The sequence below is a fragment of the Mchenga conophoros genome, linkage group LG3, assembly GCF_057382185.1.
Source record: "Mchenga conophoros isolate Kocher_MC1m ecotype Shallow Benthic linkage group LG3, M_conophoros_male_GT1.1, whole genome shotgun sequence".
Lineage (NCBI taxonomy): Eukaryota > Metazoa > Chordata > Actinopteri > Cichliformes > Cichlidae > Mchenga > Mchenga conophoros.
The window spans coordinates 7508683-7532122 of NC_140528.1; the positions used below are offsets into that span (position 1 = coordinate 7508683).

The window sequence follows — 23440 nt, forward strand, 5'->3', positions numbered from 1 at the left end:
GTCATGTGAGCGCTGCAGTAGTATTAGGCCCACCCTCAATGCTCCCATTGACTGAGACGCATAATGACGCCCATTTCAAGCCAGCACTGATCAACATCCCTCCTGTGACCCATGGCTTTTATATTCAGAGCCAGTGAGCACTTTCACAATAATCATGATTTTAAAAACTGTGATTAAAATAATTGCTGACGTTAATCAGTTAATGAGTTAACGAGATTATAACAGGTTAAGTTGCCCTAATAATTAGACTTTGGTGACAAACTGATGTGATCTCCATGTTTCCTTTGTTGGACTGTGGGCGAGTGTCAGAACTGAATGTACTGAGTAACATGTAGAGTTTAAACATGTGTCAGTTCCAGTTTTAGAGCTCTAAAGTGCAGCTATCATGTTAGGAATAGACAGGAACACTGAGCACACTGAGGTCAAATCTTTATTTATCCAGTTCATCTGTAGGCTGAGCTCAGTCCATCCATTTAGTGAAATGATGTTTAAAGGTCTCCTTGTCCTGTGAGCGTGCACAGATCCTGAAGCAGAAAGCCTGGGTTACAGAGAAATGATCATCACTGTGATGATGCTCATCATCTCTGACTGGGATTTGAGGTTTTGTCAAAGCAGCAAAGAAAGCCTGGCTATGTTGGACTGGGTGTGGCAGCAGCTCCCAGTTTGAGTTCAGGAGACAGACACCCTCTCTACTTTGAAGATCAGCTTCAAACTTTCCTTTTTGATAAAGCTTATAGTTCGAGCTGGATCAGGTGACCCTGAACCATCCCTTAGTTATGCTGCTATAGGCTCAGGCTGTTGATGGACTTCCCATGATGCTCTGCTTTCTTCTCCCCTCTTTTCACTCCTCATGCTTTTATATGTCACTACTGCATGTCCTTAACTTTTGTCTCTCGGTTTTGTTCGTGTCTCTCTGAGCTCATCTCTTCTCTTTCCCCTCACCCTGCAACCAGTCATGGTAGATGCTCCTCCTGGAGCCTGTTTTCACTGGGAGGATCTTTGTGTCAGAGGGAGTTCTTCTTCCCACCATCACCAAGTGCTGCTCACAGTGGAGGCGGTTACCTTACACTGTTAAACAGCTTCAGATGACTGTTGTTGTCTGTTGGGTATTGTCACTTATAAATAAAGTTACAATGGATGGATAGATGTTATTGTGACAAAGAGAAAACAACTGTTGACAGATAGATTGTTGTTTTGTGTGTCTGCAGTCTGTCAGGCTGTCTGATCACAGAGGAAGGCTGTACTTCTCTGGCCTCAGCTCTGAGCTCCAACCCCTCCCATCTGAGAGAGCTGGACCTGAGCTACAATCATCCAGGTCCCTCAGGAATGAAGCTGCTGTCGGCTGGACTGAAGGATCCAGGCTGGAGACTGGACACTCTCAGGTATGGAGAGAATGTCTGATAGAGGAGGAAGAGCTGGAAACATTTCCTGTGTCTTTCACTCACTTCCTGTTTGTTTCCTGCAGATGAGACATGAACAATCACACATGCAGGAATATTTTCAGGGACAGACACACTAGTCTAGCTGGATAGTTCATGGATATTTATGTAGGGGTCTCCAAGGAGTCTGTTTGCAGGAACATCTAGGTCACAGGTGTACCTGAGATAGATGCCAGTGTACCTAATAAAGTGTCAGCTAACATTTGGAAATGGAAGCTTAAATAATGACAAACTGTACATTCACAGCTGAATTCACAATAAATTTGTTCTCAAGTGCACATTTTTCTGTTCTGCTCATATTGTTCTCAAATAACAGAATGAGAATGAAATATTGATTCTAACAGGGCCCATGATTTGTAAAGAATTTATTCGTAAATTAGGGTGGAAAATAAGTATTTGGTCACCTCAAACATGGAAAATCTCTGGCTCTCACAGACCTGTAACGTCTTCTGTAAGACGCTTTTCTGTCCCCCACTCGTTACCTGTATGAATGGCACCTGTTTGAACTCATCATCTGTATAAAAGACACCTGTCCACAGCCTCAAACAGTCAGACTCCAAACTCCGCCATGGCCAAGACCAAAGAGCTTTCGAAGGACACCAGGAAAAGTATTGTAGACCTGCACCAGACTGGGAAGAGTGAATCTACAATAGGCAAGCAGCTTGGTGTGAAAAAATCAACTGTGGGAGCAATCATCAGAAAATGGAAGACATACAAGACCACTGATAATCTCCCACGATCTGGGGCTCCACGCAAGATCTCATCCCATGGGGTCAAAATGATCATGAGAACGGTGAGCAAAGATCCCAGAACCACACGGGGGGACCTGGTGAATGACCTGCAGAGAGCTGGGACCAAAGTAACAAAGGTCACCATCAATAACACACTACAACGGCAGGGAATCAAATCCCGCAGTGCCAGACGTGTTCCGCTGCTGAAGCCAGTGCATGTCCAGGCCCGTCTGAAGTTTGCCAGAGAGTACATGGATGATACAGCAGAGGATTGGGAGAATGTCATGTGGTCAGATGAAACCAAAGTAGAACTTTTTGCTATAAACTCAACTCGTCGTGTTTGGAGGACGAAGAATACTGAGTTGCATCCCAAGAACACCATACCTACTGTGAAGCATGGGGGTGGAAACATCATGCTATGGGGCTGTTTTTCTGCCAAGGGGACAGGACGACTGATCCGTGTTAAGGACAGAATGAATGGGGCCATGTATTGTGAGATTTTGAGCCAAAACCTCCTTCCATCAGTGAGAACTTTGAAGATGAAACGAGGCTGGGTCTTCCAACATGACAATGATCCAAAACACACCGCCCGGGCAACAAAGGAGTGGCTCCGTAAGAAGCATTTGAAAGTCCTGGAGTGGCCTAGCCAGTCTCCAGACCTCAACCCCATAGAAAATCTGTGGCGGGAGTTGAAAGTCCGTGTTGCTCGGCGACAGCCCCAAAACATCACTGCTCTCGAGAAGATCTGCATGGAGGAATGGGCCAAAATACCAGCTACTGTGTGTGCAAACCTGGTAAAGACCTATAGTAAACGTTTGACCTCTGTTATTGCCAACAAAGGTTATGTTACAAAGTATTGAGTTGTATTTTTGTTATTGACCAAATACTTATTTTCCACCCTGATTTACGAATAAATTCTTTACAAATCCTACCATGTGGATTCATGGATTTTTTTTCACATTCTGTCTCTCACAGTTGAAGTGTACCTCTGGTGCAAATTACTGACCTCTGTCATCATTTTAGGTGGGGGAACTTGCACAATCTGTGGCTGACTAAATACTTTTTTGCCCCACTGTAGTTGTTTTGACTGCTTTTACATTATATTGAAATATATGTAATGTTCATGTTTGCTGCAATGCAAACGCAGTGATGCAAATAAAAACATCGAGCCACAAATTACGGTGCGACCCTATAATTAGTCCGGGGACTGTTGTTGCCGATGAACAGGTGTCGCTATGTGACTGCAGACTAAATTGGGCTGCATTGAGTTCATGACTTTTCTTTTATCCCGCCGCCTACGCATCACTTTGAGAGTTAATATGAGATCTCTCTCTGTGGAAAAATAACTTTAAATCCCACTGACGTGTGTATAAATCTATATACGTATAATGTCCCGCTGGGCAGCAACTTAAAAAAAAAACCCTTTTTTTTGAAGTGTTGTGAACGCAGCGCGCTGGGGCGAATGTCGGCGTTTGCCCAATAGAAAGGAGGAAGCCAGCCAGGCACAGGAAAGAAAGAAACACTCCAGGGCAACGCTGCTGGAACTTTGACTCATTGAGAAATGTTTCCCTGCTTGCATCAAGCCCGGCTGGTGTCCACCTGAGATCCATATCCCACCCTGATTGGTGGGTTAATTCAGCTCCGCCCACAACACTGTAAAGTGTCATACATTATCAAACTAACATTACATTTTCATATTAAGGTGGGGCCAAAAACTATCGTCCTGCGGGCCGCAATTGGCCCGCGGGCCACGAGTTTGAGACCCCTGGTGTAGGAGGACACCTACTCTGTGTCTGGTTAAGTATAAGAGCCCTTTGTTAGGGGGACCGCTGGACTCTTAGCACCAGCTTTGGGGTCACAGGGTCACATCTGGAACACACACACACACACACACACACACACAGACACACACACACACACAGACACACACACACACACACACTATGCACAGACTGGTACTCTTTGTTCATACCTGTGTAAGACGTCATAATGAACTTGTGCATATTCATGTAAGCTCAATAAAGAGCAGTGTTACGAGGGAGCAGACGAGAGCGACTGAGGTCAAGTGAAGGAACAGCGCTGTCACAGTTCTCTACCTCATCAATTGTCTGGTTCCAGCGGTGGGTCTGTGCTAGACGACCCATCACCAGCTTTTTCCACTGGTTACCAGTACGTGGTAGAATCCACTTCCAGATCTGGTTGTCTTTAAATCTGTGAATGGATTGGCTCCATCTTATCTCTCTTTAACAAAATAATCCAAGTGGAGCCCTCAGGTCTGCAGATAAGCAGCTTCTGACCAGAACTAGATGTAAAAACAGAGGTGAGCTTTATCGATGGCTGCAGCCAAACTCTGGAACAGTCGCCCTTCACATCAGGTCGTCAACAGTTTCATGGGTTTCCCTATCATGGTAGGGTTTTAACATGTTGATGTGGCATAGGCGTGTTTTCCTCCTGCGCTCTGGGGTACTGAGAACGTAATCTGTCTCAGACACCTTCCTCACTATGACGTGCGGTCCCGAAAAACGGGCCGTAAGAGCAGAACCAGGCACCGGTAGCAACACTAGAACCTTGTCCCCAGCCTGAAAATGCCTTTTCACAGCCTTTCTGTCATGCCACGTCTTCATGCACGCCTGGGCAATACACAGGGCCTCTCTTGCTAATGAGGTAGCACGTTGCCAACGATCCTTACATGTCTTCACAAAATCTGCCACGTTAGTTTTTGGAACACCCCCACCAAGGAACCTCTCTTTCAACACCTTTAGCGGGCCCCGCACCTCGCGGCCAAACACAAGGGTAGCTGGGCTGAACCCTAAGGATTCCTGCTTAACGTTGCGTATTGCGAACAGTACAAAGGGGACACCCTCATCCCAACTTCTGCCCGTGTCCTGGCAGTACTTTTTTAGCATGGCCTTAAGTGTTTGGTGCCAACGCTCAAGTACACCCTGCGACTCTGGGTGATAAGCACTAGACACAGAATGAGAGACGCCCAGGGAAGCTAAAGTCTGTTTAAATGCTCAAGATAAGAAGTTAGTTCCCTGGTCTGTTTGCACTGTTTTTGGAAGACCAAAGGTGGTGAAAAATTTGATTAGCGCCTTAGTAATGTTTGCAGTGGTGACCCTCCGCAGAGGAATTGCTTCGGGGAACCGCGTGGACAAACACATTGTGGTCAACAAAAACTGATTGCCTGCTCGTGTTCTTGGCAACGGACCAACACAATCGACCAAAACATGCTCGAATGGCTCACCCACAGCAGGTATTGGACATAGTGGGGCGGGGGGCACAGTTTGATTTGGTTTGCCCACCAGTTGACACGTATGACAAGTATTACAGTACTTCGCAACATCTGTCTTCATTGCCGGCCAGAAGAAGTGCTGCAGAATACGGTCATATGTTTTAGTTATCCCCAAATGTCCTGACCATGAATGGTCATGGGCTAACTGTACCACGTGCTGACGTAAACTAGCCGGGACCACTATCTGTTGGACTACACTCCAGTCCTCCCCTGGCTTTGAAGTCCACCTGCGCATTAGCAATCCATCACAAACAACAAACGTCTGCTTCCTGTCTCCTGTCGGATCATCACTCTCATCTACGGCAGCAAAACATTTGGTTAACGACAGGTCTTCTTTCTGAGCGATAATAAGGGCCTCCCGTGTGAGGAGAGGGGGGGGCTGCGGGTTCAGGAGCAGGCTCAGCCACTTCTTGAGCCAGTTCCTTGGCATCAGGGACCCACCTCCTCCTCCTCAGAGGGCATCACATCCATCTCCAGCATAGAGCCGACCACTGACCCTGACAAGTCAACCACTTCTCCCTGCCGATGGGCCTGTGACCAGGTAAGAACACCTACGGGAAATACATCCGGGTGCTGCCTTTTTAAAACATCTGGCAAAGGGCTTGGGTCAGGGGTCTTTGTGACCTCTGGGGTAGGATAAACCTTCCCGCCTGCAATGTCATTGCCCATTATGAAGTCTACACAATCAATCGGGAAACAAGGACACACAGCTACAGGAAAAACACCACTTATTAGGTCACTCTGCACCCAAATTCGATGGAGGGGGGCTGGCACATAAGTCATTCCAACACCCCTAACAATAACATCAGTGCCGCTGGTGGTTTTTTCATCAAAGGCAAGGGCACTACCCAGTATGAGGGACTGTGAACCACCTGTGTCATGTAGAATGGTTACATTACACCCATCTCCAGGCTTACCAGAGAGTGACACCGCTCCTTTGAAAATGAAGGGTCTAAAACATTCGTCAGGCGTTTCGGTGCTAGGTGGTCCACTACCAGGAGAAGCGCGTTTAATCAGCCCTATCCCTTTTGGTTTACGTGGTGTTGAAACTGGCTGTCTTTGCCTGTAGGCCTCGCAATCCGCTATTAAATGGCTGGATTTAAAACAATAGAAACATTTCCGATCTGACCTGGGACGAGGCACAGGCACCTCTCTCCTTGTGTCTTGCTCACCAGTAGCACCGCTAGCCTTTGCTAGTATGTCGCGTCCCTCATGCTTAACAACACTGGTTTTATGGATGAGTGCGAACTCGTCAGCCAGGGTCGTGGTCTGCTGCAACGTAGAGACCTTCTGCTCGTTCAGATATACCGCCATCTGCTCGGTGATGCAATTTTTGAACTCCTCAATGAGAATTAATTCCCGTACCGAAGCTAGGTCTGCAGCTTTACAGGCCATACACCACCGATTAAAGAGGACACTCTTTTCTCTTGCGAAATCCAGGAAGGATTGACCCTGCACCTTTTTCAGCCCCCGAAATCGCTGCCTGTAAGCCTTGGGGACTAGTTCATAGGCTAACAGGATTGCACTTTTCAGTTTGTCGTAGTCCAAGCTGCATTCAGCGGACAACGAGGAACAAACTTCCTGCGCCTTGCCCACCAGCTTGCACTGTAGTAGGATGGCCCACGCATCCCGCGGCCAACGCAAGGCTGTCGCTATCCGCTCAAACGATTCAAAATAAATCTCCACCTCAGTGTCACGAAATGCAGGGACCAGACGACTATTCCTTCCCACATCAAACTGTACGTCTGTATGTGACAGCGAAGCCACCACAGGAGGGGTGGAGGCCTGCTGGAGTTCCAGCTGTCACAGCTTGACCTTCGTCTCCGCCTCCACTTTAATCAGCTCAACCTCTGTAGCTCTAGCCAGTTCTGCGTCCAAACGCCTAAGCTCTACCTCCCTCTTCAGCTGGAACTCTCTCTCGCTCTGCTCCTTCTCCAGCTGGAGGCGAGCTAGACGGACTTTGAGCCTAGCATCCTGCTTAGAACCCTCTGATGACTGGGTGGAGAGTGGATCAAAACGGGGCAGCGTCATAGGCCCCCCCTCGGGCAACCCCTGGTCCATAGGTGTGGACACTGCTGGTTCTACAACCTGGCCTCGAACGTGAGGCGCCGCACTTGGTCCAGCCGGACCGGGTGTGCTCGGGGGTTCTTGCATTACAACCACCCTCTTCTCCAACAACCGGGACACCAGAGCGGCCTTCAGTGGAGACACTGATCCGGTAATGTGTAGCCAGCTCATGCAGGTCTCTCTTCCTGCAAACATCCAGTAGGGCAAGCGACAGCTCTGCCGTAAACCCAGCAATATCAAAAGTGGCCATGAAAACCCAAAACGGCCTGCCAAAACACAAGCAAACCACTGAAAGGCCACACACAACGCCTTCACTACAGAACTACACACAGGCAAAAGAGAAATGTCTTGTGTCCAAAGTCAACCATTAATTGAAAAGCCCACACTCCCCCCAGTCCTGCCTGCTCAGAATCTAGCCTATTCTAGCTTCTGGAGCATACCAGGCTCGAGGCCACTTTAAAGGCGAATCATCAAGCGCCAAAGGCACCGACAAGCCTACCCCCAACAGAGAATTAATCCCCACCCGGGTTTGCTCCGAAAATAAAAAAGGCAAAACAAAAAAACGAGTGTCCGAAGGAAGAGCAAATGCTCAGCTAGACACTCCCCTGTGCTAGCCGGGGAGAGCAGCAGCTAACCAAAAGACCGTCACACAACACACAAACACCTGTACGCACTCGTGATCAACCCAATCCCTTTCATCTCATTCCGATCCCGGACGAGCCCCCACTTTGTTACGTCCCCTCTTAAATGCTAGGCGATGAGGGTGGGGGACAGTAACAGTTAGATCCAGGTGGAATGAAAAGAACGCCAGGCAGAGGTATTTAATATAAAATAGATCTTTATTGTAGGCAAACACCTCAATAAATATAAATGGCAACAACAAAAGGAGACAGCACCGCTGCTTTAATGAGAAATCAGGGGGGTCAACCCAAAGTGGTAATGACCACTCAACAAAGAAAGCAACAATAAGGCTTCAACAGAAAGAGACAGCAACACTGCTAGCAAACAAACCATCCAGGCAGGCCACACAAACTAATGAAGGCCGCCGTCACTCATGGGCAATCACTGCTCAGTTAAGCACTACTCACACACCAGAGCCACACACCAGAAGGCTGGTCACATGCAGCAGGCTGTTCCACACCTAAGTCAGTAGCACACTCTGACCAGCACAGAGGAAAACCACCAGAAACCTCTCCCTCCTCCTTCACACTGCTCTTCTCCAGCTTATATCACCCCTGAGGGTAATTGGTTGTAACGAGAGCAGATGAGCAGCAGGTGTGACCTAAAGGAGAGGGCAGGGGCAGAGAGAGACAAGGGGAGGGGCCAGAACGAAGGAGGAGGAGAGGGAGAAGACAACACCACGCCCACACACTCCCACAGCCTCCCAGTATGTAACACCAACACTGGACATTTTTAAAAGCCGGTTGGAAACACATTTGTACTCTGTAGCTTTCAATCCTGACCAGTCTTTATAGTCATTACTGTGTATGTTTCCTATTTTCTCTCTACTCTGTGCAGCACTTTGGCTCAAGCTGTTTTTAAATGTGCTGATAAATAAATGTAGATTTCTTTGAATAAAACAGTGGAGCCGAGCTTTGAGCTCAGTGTGTAACAGTGTGTGTGTGAGAGCCATGTAATGTCCATGTGTGCATGCTGACTGTGCTGCTCTGACCCCCCTCCTCCTTTCAGGGTGGAGCCTGCTGGAGTCCGATGGTTGAGACCAGGTCTGAGGAAGTGTAAGTGTGTTTTTAATGGGATTCATGAAAACAAAGCAGCACACATTCAACCATCTTCATCATGTCAGGAGTCATCATCAAAGTGTCAATCAATGAACAGATGATGGATCAATAACTGCAGCTGGATTGTGTTTGTTCTCTCCATCAGATTCCTGTCAACTCACAATCGACACAAACACAGTGAACACAGAGCTCCAACTGTCTGACAACAACAGGAAGGTGACACATGTGGAGGAGGTTCAGTCATATCCTGATCATCCAGACAGATTTGATGTTCGTCCTCAGCTGCTGTGTAGAGATGGTCTGACTGGTCGCTGTTACTGGGAGGTCGAGTGGAGAGGAGACGTTTATATATCAGTGAGTTACAGAAGCATCAGAAGGAAAGGACGCAGTGATGACTGTGTGTTTGGATACAATGATCAGTCCTGGAGTCTGTGGTGCTCTGATGATCGTCCTCGTTATGTCAGACACAATAAGATACAAACATCCATCTCCTCCTCCTCCTCCTCCTCCTCTGTCTCTAACAGAGCAGCAGTGTATGTGGACTGTCCTGCTGGCACTCTGTCTTTCTACAGAGTCTCCTCTGACACTCTGATCCACCTCCACACCTTCAACACCACATTCACTCAAACTCTTTATCCTGGGTTTATGTTCTGGTATGCTGGTTCCTCAGTGTCCCTGTGCTGAGTGGAGTGTAAAGAGTGTCTCCTGTTACAGAAACACTCTGACTGTTGAACAGATAGTTCAGTCTGTACATGTCTGTCTCTTTCACTCACAAACACGTTTTCAGATTCATGGATTCAATCAGTTGATGTTTGAAACTCTTCTAAATGATTCCTTGTAAACTTCTTCCTCTTCAGTCACAAACAAACAGGAAGTGATGTCACATGTGTTCCTGTCCACACAGCAGAATGAGTCTATTGCTGACAGTGATGTACAAACAGAGTGAGCATTTCTGAGGCCCAAAATTAAACTGAGTAGTTCACTGAATGAACAATGGACTGTGAGCTCAGTTCCTTCATCATTAGTATGGATTATATATGTATATGTATTATATTAGTATCATATATATCAGGTGCTGCTGCTTTCAGTCATTGTGCAAATGTGCTGTTTGTAAGCTTGTAAAGCTGCAGTCAGCTGAGACTGAAGAAGTCACCTGATCAGTGAGCAAACGTTTCTGAAAACGTCCAGATGAACAGAATCAACCTTTTGGGATCAGCCAGCAATGCAGCATCATTGTTGTTCAGCTTCAGAGGTTTGCAGGAATGAACTGATGACCAGAAACAGCTGCAAAGTCCAAGAAAATACCAGCTGGAGTTCAGCTGCATTTGAAGAAGTCAAAGAAAAGTAAGGATGGCAAAGGGCGACGTTTTCTTCCAAAGAGCTGCAAACATGGTCGACGCCTCATTAGAAGAATCATCTGGACATTTGTGAGGAACTCTAACCAAGAAAGCAACGTCACACAGATCCAACAGACAGTTTCCATGACTGCAAGTGTTGAGTGGAAAAATGCTACATTGCATTATTGCATCCTCTCACCACAGGAGGCGCTGTTGGCACCACTGATTGCTGATCAGCTGTTCTCTGATGATCTGATTGATACTGTGAATAACGGGACTCACTGAACTCTGTGACACAGTGAAGATTACAGAGTTTAACTTCACCCTTTAAGACTGACCACAGAACCAAGTCCGCCAGAGCTTTTGTTATATTTTTACATGCTGTGGAGCCATTTGTGGGAGCATTTCAAGTTGCTATACATCAATACAACTGTTATAGCCCTAATTTTAATAATATGTGTGCATTAAGTCCATAGTAACTACATAAACTGCAAAAAAACCTCTGCTCATCCATCTCTGTGTGTATCAGGATACATTTGGTTCATAATACACAGAAAAATCAGAGTTATTACCTGTAATAAATGTGAAAGATTCCTGCAGTGATAACCAGGCAGGACTGAAACACATCCAAGCTGTCACCACGGTAACAGCAGCGTCCATCCACAGGTGAGGGGAGGAGCAAAAAGAGGGACTTTGACCATTTTATACTAAAAACACTCAACTAATGTTTCTAATATGAAACAAATAAGCCCACATTAATGTGAGCGTTTATTAAATAATAATAATGATGATTTCCTCCTGATCTCATTTCCACAGCAGAGAAAACTGTGGTGTATATTGAGGTGGAGGGTGTGGTCTGTGGCTCAGGTGTAGAGTGAGGGTGGGGTGCACCACAGCAGCATGCTGGGACTGCTGAGGGTGGAGGAGGGAGTGATGATGACATCAGAGCTGCAGCACAGAGACCAGTGAACACACAGTCTGTTCATCTTTGCATAGATACAATATACAGCACAATATTGAATGACAGACACGCTGTGGGAGCTTCCACAGATACACTGACGTCAGCATCCAGAGTCCTCCTGCTGCTCCCCCCTCAGAGCCCCGTGATCAGCACCAACACATTCAGTTAGATGACAGAGTCCAGCTGCAGCTAGAATCAGCTCCCCTCTGTGAACAACAGCACAGCGTCAGTGTTTCACACTCAGTGAAAGGAGGAAACAGCAGAAGAACACCATGTGTGCTACGTTTCCCAGGACACACTACAAACTGCACAAATACAGAGCAGCACGTGGAAGGACCTGGAGCTGCATTTACAGAGCTGCAGACAGCGTGATGTCCTGTATGGACAGGTGGAAGGAACCAAGTCCTCAGCTGGAACACTCGTGTTTGTCCACAGACAGGAAACACAGCAGGAAACTTCCTCACAGAAGTGCAGCTCATGGATAACACACTTCCTGTCAGTCAGAATGAGGCTGCAGCCAAACACAGAAAGGTGTTTTTGTCCAGATGAGCCCAGAGAAGAAACACGAGTGTTCACAGACATCAGAAGCTCAGAGAGGTGAAACATGAGGTTGGAGTCCTCGTCAGCATCCAGAAGAGCTGCTGTGAAACCCTGAGTACTCATGACAGACTCTGATGGCACAAACACATCATGATTCAAACAGAAAGACAAACATGGAGCTCCTGATCCTCCTGCATGAGAACAAGCTGACATGAGCGCTGTGTCTGAGAGTGTCTCCCTGTCACAGTGACAATAACACAGCTGCTGCTCACAGTCATTAAACTGACCTGAGGTCAGCTGTGCTCCTTACATATGAACCATGTGACCTCACATCAGTGCTGTGGATGACTGTAGTCATAGAAGAGTAGAGCTGTAGCAGGTGGTGTGAGGAGGAGGTGGTGTATTCTAGTTAACGCAGTACTGAAACACTCCAGCAGAGGGCGCTGTTAAGTCCTTATTGTAACACAGTTACTGTGTGCAGTTAGACTTCATACATAATCTGCACTTATTTCCATCAGACATGCTGTCAGTAAATGATTGGTTTCTATTGATTCTACTTCCTGTTGACTCGTTTGATGACAGTGAAACAATCACAGCTGATTGTGTGATGATGTAAACTGTCACTGTTACATTCAGTGTGTGTGACATAATGTTAGTGCAGGCTGATAACAGCCTGGTTCTGTTAGAAACACATGAACGTGTCCATAGATCAGTGTGTGTTTAACATGAGAGCTTCAGCCCTGCTGATGTGTTAAATAAAGACATGCAGGAAAACTGATGAGACTCTGAAATAACTCTTTATATTTATAATGTAACTCTGCATCAAAAGAACAACAAAGGATCCCAGACAGGTTTCTGTGAACAAAGACCATTCTGATGTTTCTGTGTTTCTAACACTTTGACATTATTAGTAAACAGACTGCAGTGAGCAGCATTTATAAAGAGCTTCTATATAAAGATATGACAGCTGTTTGACAAGTTTATCACTCTGTGTTTGGACCTGATCAGTCCAGCTGTTTACTTGAAACATGTTCATTTACCTGTTCTGTTATATTCATGTTCTTGTCTCTGTTGAAAACACATTTTAATGTCCCTCAGATTTTTCTCCCAGATGAATAAATATAACAATGACACAAACTGACTGCAGCTACTTTTTGTCCTTTCTGTCAAAAACCTTCATGTGACTCATGAGAGACACGTTTCAGCTGTTTGTGACAGATCAGAGGCCAACAAGTCATTTATAACACTTTCCATCATTGTTTAAAGTTCTCAGTGTTTCTGTGTTGCTGCGTATAGGATCTCCCAGCATCATCACTGTGCTGTCCAATCATTGTGTGCCAGGTTACCCTTATAGTGCGATGTGTGTTTGCACAAAGAGAAGCATGTGTGTCAAATATAAATAAGCACAGAACAGAAACAGCTGCTCGTTTCTTCTGTTTAGAGTCAAGTTAGTGTTTTGTGTCTTTGTTTGAGGCCTGATGTCGAGCAGAGGTGTGTGTAACTGCACTGGTCTGTTATATGTGTGAAGTGTGTGCTTCTCTTCAGCATCATCTTTGTCACTGCTGATTCCTTTGTGTCATCATGTGTTGAGAAGAGAGAACAGTTATAACGGAGGAGCAAAAGGAAGCCCTGAAATCTGCATCAACAAGGAAGTGTTGGCTCACCAGTGATCCCAGCAGAGCCACTGGTTTGGCTCCAGTTGTTCTAGATTCAATGATGTTGTTGCTACAGATACATGTCAGCATCTTTATTGAATTTAATATGAAGCAGAAATGGTGTCATTAGGAGAAGAAGAGGAGAACAAGTCCGGCGAGGAGGCAGCAGCTCTTAAAGATGAAACAGCAGCTCAGCCCTGAGCTCAGAGAGCTGCACATGAAAAAGCTCCTCAAGCAGATCCTGTCAGAGGTTTGTCATCAACAGGAGGAACTGTTCACATCATAGGATGAAGATGCTGTCAGCTGGATGAAGAAGGTTATTTAATGCAAACGTTCACACTGAAGTCAAATTGTTGTCGTGTTGAACAGATTCATGTACTGATCGTCTCCAGAATGTTAGAAGAGCTTCAATGAATCATTAGAAACAACTTACAGCTGCACAGCTGTGTCAAACACATCTGTGTGTCATTGTGGGATTGTTGTGTTTCTACATGTGACACACGTCTAAAACATGCACACAATCTGAACACAAACAGGGACTCATGTGTTCCCACAGCCAGATGCTGAGAGCCATTTCCTTGTAGTCCTGTGTCTACATACATGAACCATTAGATGTTATTGGAATGATTGTCAGCTCTGATAGTTTCATGTGTGTTTAGCTGGACGCTGTTTGATCCTCGACATGTTTAAAGGTGTCCAGTCCTGAGACACTGGGGCTGGAAACAGCTGTGATGTCATTGGACTGTCACACAGACAGAAGTGCATGAAGTGAGCAGCCGAGGAGCCGCTGATGTTTTGGATTCAACAGCATTTGAAAGGTCGACACAGACACATTTGCACACAGAAAGCTGAATCTGTCATATGCCACAGTGAACTCACTGTTCAGTGTTTTTCAGGAAGCTTCTTAACTGCCTCTGCTGCCAAACAAGCAGCTGATGTCCTTGAGAAGAAGCTGAAGAAGTCTTCAACAACAAATACAGGATACCAAAATACCAAAAAGTTCTACTTTGGTTTCATCTGACCACATGACATTCTCCCAATCCTCTGCTGTATCATCCATGTGCTCTCTGGCAAACTTCAGACGGGCCTGGACATGCACTGGCTTCAGCAGCGGAACACGTCTGGCACTGCGGGATTTGATTCCCTGCCGTTGTAGTGTGTTACTGATGGTGACCTTTGTTACTTTGGTCCCAGCTCTCTGCAGGTCATTCACCAGGTCCCCCCGTGTGGTTCTGGGATCTTTGCTCACCGTTCTCATGATCATTTTGACCCCACGGGATGAGATCTTGCGTGGAGCCCCAGATCGAGGGAGATTATCAGTGGTCTTGTATGTCTTCCATTTTCTGATGATTGCTCCCACAGTTGATTTCTTCACACCAAGCTGCTTGCCTATTGTAGATTCACTCTTCCCAGTCTGGTGCAGGTCTACAAAACTTTTCCTGGTGTCCTTCGAGAGCTCTTTGGTCTTGGCCATGGCGGAGTTTGGAGTCTGACTGTTTGAGGCTGTGGACAGGTGTCTTTTATACAGATGATGAGTTCAAACAGGTGCCATTCATACAGGTAACGAGTGGGGGACAGAAAAGCTTCTTACAGAAGACGTTACAGGTCTGTGAGAGCCAGAGATTTTCCATGTTTGAGGTGACCAAATACTTATTTTCCACCCTGATTTACGAATAAATTCTTTACAAATCCTACCATGTGAATTCATGGATTTTTTTTTCACATTCTGTCTCTCACAGTTGAAGTGTACCTCTGGTGCAAATTACTGACCTCTGTCATCATTTTAGGTGGGGGAACTTGCACAATCGGTGGCTGACTAAATACTTTTTTGCCCCACTGTGTGTGTATATATATATATATTTATTTATTTTTTACATACATAGTTTTTTGTTGCCTTATGGTTCCAAGCGCTGTCACCAATCTTTGCATTTTGTTATTATCTCATGACACTTGTTTAATCAGCTACCATCTCTCCTGTGGACTTTTTAATGTCTACAGTGTCAGACCAACACAGCCCTGCCCTTCCCATATTAGATTCTTGATGAATGTGTGTTGTTGTTATTCAGCCTGGTTCAATGTGCCCCTTTTTAACTTTGAGCACCCGCCCCTTTAAACCTCTCTGCACAGCCCTGCACTGAACTCACTATCTTCTCCCTCTAACAGCCTCCACATGTTCTCACTGTAATTTCCCCTCATGAATGAATTTATGCTGCACTAATGTGAATGTTTGCAGGGAAATCAAACACATTTCACACGCAGTACTCGAGCTGACTTACCTTTGTTTGAATGACGACCTGTACGCGCTGACTCCACAGATAAGGTACGAAAATATATCAGGCTACGTCTTCAGGGTTTCTACTCCACGGCCGTATTTCATACGGGTCCACATTTCCACTGCACGCTATTTTCTGCAAGTACCGCCGCTTCGCCTCTGGACGCAATCGGTCTCTATACAGTCCATTCTCTTTTGAGCTGCTTTTAAGCATCTTGTAATCGTCGTTCCAACACAGTGTGTTTGTTTTGATTCGTAGACCTCGAAAATGGTGCCGCGCTCCCACAATGCATTGCGGCGTGACGTCAACTCCAAAGCCCTATAGAACATGTTCTTTTTCATTGTCAAAATTATCAGGAATAAAGAAGAAAACTGATTCAAAACCTGTGGAACCTGCCAAAAAACAAGTTTTACTGCAAAGGATTTCTAGATGTGAAGGTTTTGTGGCTTTTTTCAGTTTCTAAAACAAACTCATTTGTACAGAAGGATATGAGGATGTATATGTCCGGTGGTGGGTTTTTTTCTTCTTGATTTAATGTATTCATTTATCTCTTCACTTAATCTTTCTTTATGTTTTTTTTTTTTTTGATTTGGCATGAGCGATTTCCGGTCCTCACTCCAAGCCAGTTGGTGGCGGTAATGCACCACATGTTCTATCACAGCTGCGTCCGAGAGGACAGGAAACGTCTGTATGCGTCTGCAAACCAGGTAACTACACTCAGCTGAGCCTCTCTGCTAGTCGTTATTAGTTGGAGGGTTTTGCGTCACTTTCTCTCGGCTTGATAAAGGGCTGTATAGAAATCTCTGGTACGTAACACGTAACGTCATTTTTAGGGAGCGTCGCAGAGAAGTGAGGCTGTTTCTTTGTTTTTGTCGAGTTTTGATTGAAGACATGTTTCCAGTCCGTTTTTTACTCGTTTGTTTTTTCATTAATAACTTTACATTATCACAGAGAACAAGAAGGCGCTTTGTTTGTCACATTCACCTTATGTCTGTGAAGGTTCTCAGTCATCCAGGTCATCGTAGTCAAAGGAGCTTGCAAAGAAAAGCGTCTGGACTTCTTTAAGTTACTTGAAGACGTTTCACCTCTCATCCGAGAAGCTTCTTCAGTTCTAAGGTCAAATGGTGGAGAGTCCCAGATATAAGCCTAGTGGGAGTAACCCCCCACAGAGGGACAAAAGGACCCCTGATGATCCTCTAATCGCCTGAGCCAAGGTGGGAAACTGGGTGTGGGTCCCAATCAGCCAGTTTCGGGTGAGTTCATTGTGAAACCTGGCCCCACCTTATCATGCGAATTCCTGAGGTCAGATGGCCCAGGATGTGAGTGGGCGTTAAGGCGTCTGGGAAGGATCTCAAAACTGGATTATAGATGGCAGAGAGTTGGTGTCGTAAACCCCGCCTCTGTTCAAAGATGGTCGCTCACAGTGGACATAGATGCTTCTTTCACTCCTCTTTCAAACCATCTGTCCTCTCTGTCCAAAATGTGAACATTAGCATCCTCAAAGAGTGTCCTTTATCCTTAAGATGCAGATGGACTGCTGAGTCTTGTCCTGTGGAGGTGGCTCTTCTATGTTGTGCCATGCGCTTGTGAAGTGGCAGCCACTTGGCAGCCACAGTGATAAATGGCTGAGATGGCTGCAGCTGTACGTGTGAGGTACCTACATGTTTCAAGATGAATTTGCAGAGATGTCATGTTTGGTGCTTACAGACATCACACTGCATTTTGTGATTTCGTAGCTATTGTTGTGATATTTCGGAGCTTCCCATGATCACCGTGACAGTCATTCATTTTAACATAACCTTTCTATTCCTTTCAGGGATCCTCATTTTTTTGGTGAGGAAGATCAGCAGCTGTGTCGACAGGCAACAGGTAACGGCATGCTTTTCTGTTAGTACTGTAGACCTTGGTCTGGTGCTCTTTTTTAGTTTAACACAGTATTTTCATTTGCCGAAGTGTAGAAAGCTTGTTCCAGGAGAAACAAACTTTAGTGAGTTCTGCAAAATGATTCCCACCATTGCACACTCTGTCAGCCTCCAGTGTGCCCTTTTTTTGTCCTTTAACTGAAGAAAGTCGGTATCAGAACATATGAGATAAGTGAGATCCTCATTTTGCCTGCTTATTTCAAGATACAACATTTTCACAAACTGCTGTAGGATAACCTTGCTATTTGTCTTTTCCAACACTTCTACATTCATCCATATTTCCTTGTCTGCTTCTTTCCAGGTGAAAAGTACCTGAAATGGGTGAAAGATTTTGTTTCCAAAAACAAAAGCATGTGCGTTCACCTGAAGAAGCCAAGTGGTGCTGACCTGTGGATAGAAGAGCTTGAGAACACCAAATACAACGGGGATGATGATGAAGTTAACGCCTGGGGAAAATTCTACCTTCCCGAGATTGTAAAAATGCAGGTTATTGGTGTGGTAAAGGGCACCTCATGTCCATGTGACGAGCTTGTGCTGATGACGCGTGAGGACAAAAAGCTGTACGGCTATGACGGAGAGGAGCTGCATCTGGTGGCTTCCAGTTTCCTGGAACTATGTGACAAAACGATAGAGTATCCAGCATCCAAGCGCTACTACAATGGAGAGGCCTTCAAAGATATGGTGAGAAGTTAGACTGCTAAGAATAAGACTGGGGATGCCTAGTGTTAGAGATCAATCACCTGAGCTTTTCTTTGTATTGTTGTGTGTTCTGTTTAGACTGAGGAGGACTGGAAAAAAGTTAAGATGAGTGATGTGGGTAGGAAACTGCAGGAAGAACATAAAAAGCTGGTAAATGAAACCCAGTCAGCGTTCGTCAGCCTAATATCATAGGTGGGTATTGGAGCTGAGTATCATCACTGATTTCTAGAACCTGTTCAATTCCAATTCACAAGGTCCCAATTAGATTCCATTTAATTCTTACTCAGAGAGTCAGAAACATTATAATTCTGATCATTTATCAGTACTGACACTTGTGAAACTTCATCAGAGGTGTGAGCATCACAGCAGATGCTTTTGTGTCAAAGTAACTGAGGATAAAACACAAAACCATGAAGCAGATTTTCCTGGCCTAGCTTTTTACAGTAGATAACCTTAAAAATATTATTCTGCAGTAGAACAAAAGCAGACGAGAACCACGACTCAACAAATGTACATTGGCTGATGCTGCTGAAGTGATTCAGAGGTTTTAATAAGAGGTTTTAATAGAGACACAGCAGAGCATTTTGCAGTTTCACTTAATTTGAAAAAAATAAATAAAATTTGGTATTGAACAGCAGAAATGAGGCTGTCTTGTCAGAAGTCATTAAAAAAAATGGCTGTAAACAACGGTAGACTGCTTCATAACAAGCAAGCGAATAATGCCAAAAACAGAGATTTGAGATGGGAAACGGTGTTCTTAAAGTACACTGAGAGAGGCAGAGAGCTGTGCTGTGTTGTTTTTCTGTGTGTGTTTTAATGGTGGTGGAAGCAAACCAGCAAAAGTAAGAGGGAATTCATGACAATGTTTATGTCAAGCGAAATGTGTCTTCTTTTGCTGCTGGTTTGGTTAGAGAGAGACAAAACGTGCAGCTTCAGGATCTGAGCAGCTTTCAGCACCAACGGCATCACAGCTCAGACTTGGATTCAGGATTAAGCCCTTTATGTTTGACTGTAGTGATTGTAGCTCTGTCCTTGTTATTAATCGCTTTAGTCAAACACAGCTATTGTTTGCTGGGATGTGTATATCCTTGACAGTTTGTATCTCAGAGTTATCAAAGACACTGTGGATAATCATCAAGAGATTGTTGTTCTCTTAATAATGACCTATTTGATTGTTTGTTTTTTCTTCTTCTTACAGATTCTGGTATTTGGCCAAAAGAGAGCTTCACAATTCTTGGCTTCACCTGTGGTAGAAAAATGACTAAAGTTATGCAACACTCTCTAAAATTAAAGCTATGCAACGCTTTAACATGAATGGCGAAGGAGTGCATCTCTTTCACTGTCTCTTCCTGTCCTCTTCTCAGTCTTTGTTGTGGCACCTCTGCTATGTGTTATAGAAAGCACTTGGAATCATGTTCAATACAAAAACAGCAAACTCGTGGGATTGCCCTAGCAAGCAGTTGGTAAAAACTAATTAAAACTGATATATATCAGCTTCACTTTCTAGCTGCAAAAGCACGTTTCTGCAAAAGCATGCAGTTTCCTGTCAGCACTTTTTGGCACAGAGTGTACTCAGAGTTAGGCCTTTCTTATATAAAGCAATATAATCAGCATATAAACATTTAAGATGATAAATTTAAAGCTCAACAGTAACTGCTATAAATATTATAACTACACATGTAGTGCTTTTGCTTAAGTAAATTATAGTTGGGATCATAATAAGAAAACATGTGTTTTTATTTTCTGTGTACCCTGGGTACAGACCAGTATAAACATGGGATTCTTCCCAATAAATGCTGTCTGATAATGCTTCATATTGCATTAAACACTAGATATGTAAGCAAACAAACAAAAACCCATAGAAGCCAGTTTTAATTATTAAATGTGACAATTACATGGAGATGGAAAGTAAACATGCTTATACACGTCTCTGTGATTACAGAAAATCCACACAGATGCTGTCAGAGCAGAGAATCTTTGATTTATCAGAATGATGAATGCAAATGATTTCATGAAATCTCACTCTTGTTCTGGGTTGTAAAATTCACCTGTCCAGTTAAACCGAATCCTTTGCAACACGGTTCTAAGAACCCTACCAACCTCATCCTCAGCTCTCTGCCTGTTATCCTTTTCAGCTGAGTATTCATCCACATGCGTTTCAACTTCTCTCTCATTTTCAAGCAAATTGCTCAGGCTCTCAGCTTCAGCACAGTTACCATATGGCCACTCTCTGAGGTCTTCTGTGTTCAAGCCAAACAAATTCTTACATGATCTGCAAGGCTTCATTCTGGCACCATCACGGAGACAAAAAGCCTCACACCTGATATTTCCAGGTACTTCAATTGTTCCATCAAAGTAATCTTTCTGGACTGTGTTTGGATAATAGGTCATCACTGCACCAGATACATATTTATGCCATTTGCTAAGACAGGAGGCAGCAATCATAATTTTCCCAGCGTTAGGACCTTTGGTGGACATGGAGACTCCGTAGTACCTTTCTGATTTGTTGGTTTGGGATTTTTGAGAAATGCAGATGGTGGACGAGACGAAAGCTGTTTTTTTATTATTCTCTTCTAAGTCCAAGTCTGTGAGGAGATCTTGCAGACTCTGCTTTATTTGCTCTTCATTCTCTGAGTTATTTTGCAGGACGATCTGAAAACAGTTACAGATCTGGTCAAAGTGTTGCACCTGATTATATAGTTGTTTTTCATAGAAAGTTGATCAACATGTTTGTTTCGCTGCTTGACTTATTTAACTATGCAGGACCATTGGATGCTTTTGGTTTAGACATTTTAAGATAGGGGGTGAAACAAGTCACAAAAATCTATTTAATTTTAAATCAATAAGCAAAAATCCATCTTTGTTCTCACTAATTTATAATTAAATTTGCTAATTGACCTTTTTTTTTTCTATTTTGCTATGCCGGGCTGTCAAAACACGCTGAATTTAGAGTCTTTGAGCTTAACAGATCCAGCAGCTACACAGTGACAGCATCATATACGCCTTGAAGACTGTAAGCATCTCCAATAATGAGTCTGTTAGACATTATTTAGAACTAACAAATTCTGAAGCAAGTCTCCAGCTCTCCTGCAGTCTCTGTGTTTGGTGGAGAAGTATAGCTAGAAGCATATGTTGAAGTATAAGGTACAGTATGGATTTTCTTTGGATTTCTCAGTAAAAAAGCACTTTGCATTATACTTTCCTAAAAACTGGAAGTTTGTCAGATTGACTGAAAATGTGAGAAGAGTTATCTTACCATGTCGAGCACACAGGAGAAGGGACTTCGCCTGGGAAGCTGAGTCGAATACAACTTTAAAGGCCTGGGATATCTTCTCATTAAAGAACCCAAAACAAAAGGATTAGGGAAGATTTCTTCTGGAGAAAAGGGGATGATGTTGATTTTGCCCAGAAACAACATGCTGTGAAGGATCTGTTGAGTGAAAACATATTTGCTTATTGTTAGTAGTGATAAACAGGACTGTCTTAAAAGTGTCAAAGGTAACACACCTCATCCACCAAGTGTTGACTTCCCGGAGTCATGTAAGAGCCCCGAACCATCCTCTTGGTAATCTTGTAGGCATTAGTTTTGAACCTCCTTTGAGAAATTGTTGTCTTCTAAAATGATAATGATCGAGCAGTTAGGGATTTAAAAACACAGGAGATCTGATAACTTTGGCTACAGCAGAGTCTGCAGACATACCTATTTTGCTCTTGGTCGGCCTATTTTAAACATGAGAGACAACATATTTAGTGAAATGTTGATAACATACAATGACTATCATTGGTGGCTGAAAAGATGCCAGGTAACAAGTGAAAAGCTGCTACTTACCATCGCCACAGTCTAAGAATGAAACAGGAAACACTGAGCGAGTTGCCTCCATCTTAAAGCTGTTGATCATGTGATTTAAAGGAAAGCCACACCCAGCTCTTTCCTGGAATTTTACTCGACTGTAGAAAACTGCTCCATTTGCCCCGCCCACCCATGATCTTTAATATCTACCAAAAACAACCTTTTGGTTGTCAGTAACCAGCCGATCGTTTTCGCGATTAAAAAATGACTTTGTGCGGCGGCGTTCCCACCGCGAGCAGAACTCCGGCTCAAAAACCGCTGTTTTTGAACACTTTTATTTACTTAAGCACTTTAATGGGCTTACTTTGAAACAAAGTGCGATTGAATGATTATTGTTATGTGTTGCCTTGAATTCGGCTATGCTGTCTGTTAGACAGCTGTTTTTCTTTATTGTTGTTTTTGTATTGTTTGTAGCGAACGCTACTGGAATGTATAGATTAAGCTACGTAGCCAAGATAATTAATAATTTAACTGTTGTACATTGGTTGATGATGATTTGCATTGTTACATAGGCTTGCAGAAAAATATATTTGTTTACCGGTAAACTGAATCGAACTTGATGTGCCAATGGACGTTTTTCTGACCTACAGGTCAGGTTTTGTTCCCTCCCTTTGAATTAATCTTCTTCATATTGAAGTGGCGAGCCGGTAGGACCATTCTTTGTTTCCCCTCTTTCCCCCACTTAGCCGTCTTTGGATTACGGACATATTTCCCCATTTGTATGAAGCTGGACTCTAAGGAGGAATACCTTAAAAGTGAACTTTAAAAAGAAGAGGACCAAAAAGGACTTTTGCACAGAAAGATCACAGCATTGATTTATTATTTAATTGTGGGCATTTATGTTGTGTGTTGTGTTAATTATTTTGTTCCATTTCCCCTGTCCTCCATTTATTCAATATATTTTTGGTACAAGATATTGCAGTCTTTGGTCTCAT

The 23440-nt window shown here is 44.2% G+C and overlaps 2 protein-coding genes across 4 annotated transcripts in view; one reads left to right on the plus strand and one right to left on the minus strand.

The window, feature by feature from the left end:
* Positions 1 to 23440, plus strand: part of LOC146577125 (protein NLRC3-like) — a 308589-nt gene that overhangs the window by 228643 nt on the left and 56506 nt on the right. The gene's annotated exons all lie outside the window — the stretch shown is intronic.
* LOC146577132 (uncharacterized) lies at positions 20510 to 22639 on the minus strand. The gene is made up of 4 exons (XM_085269707.1): positions 22577 to 22639; positions 22163 to 22270; positions 21912 to 22085; positions 20510 to 21307 (listed from the first exon to the last, which is right to left on the minus strand). Exons 1-4 carry the CDS (start codon positions 22637 to 22639, stop codon positions 20675 to 20677), a joined length of 978 nt encoding a protein of 325 aa, XP_085125833.1. The 3' UTR covers positions 20510 to 20674.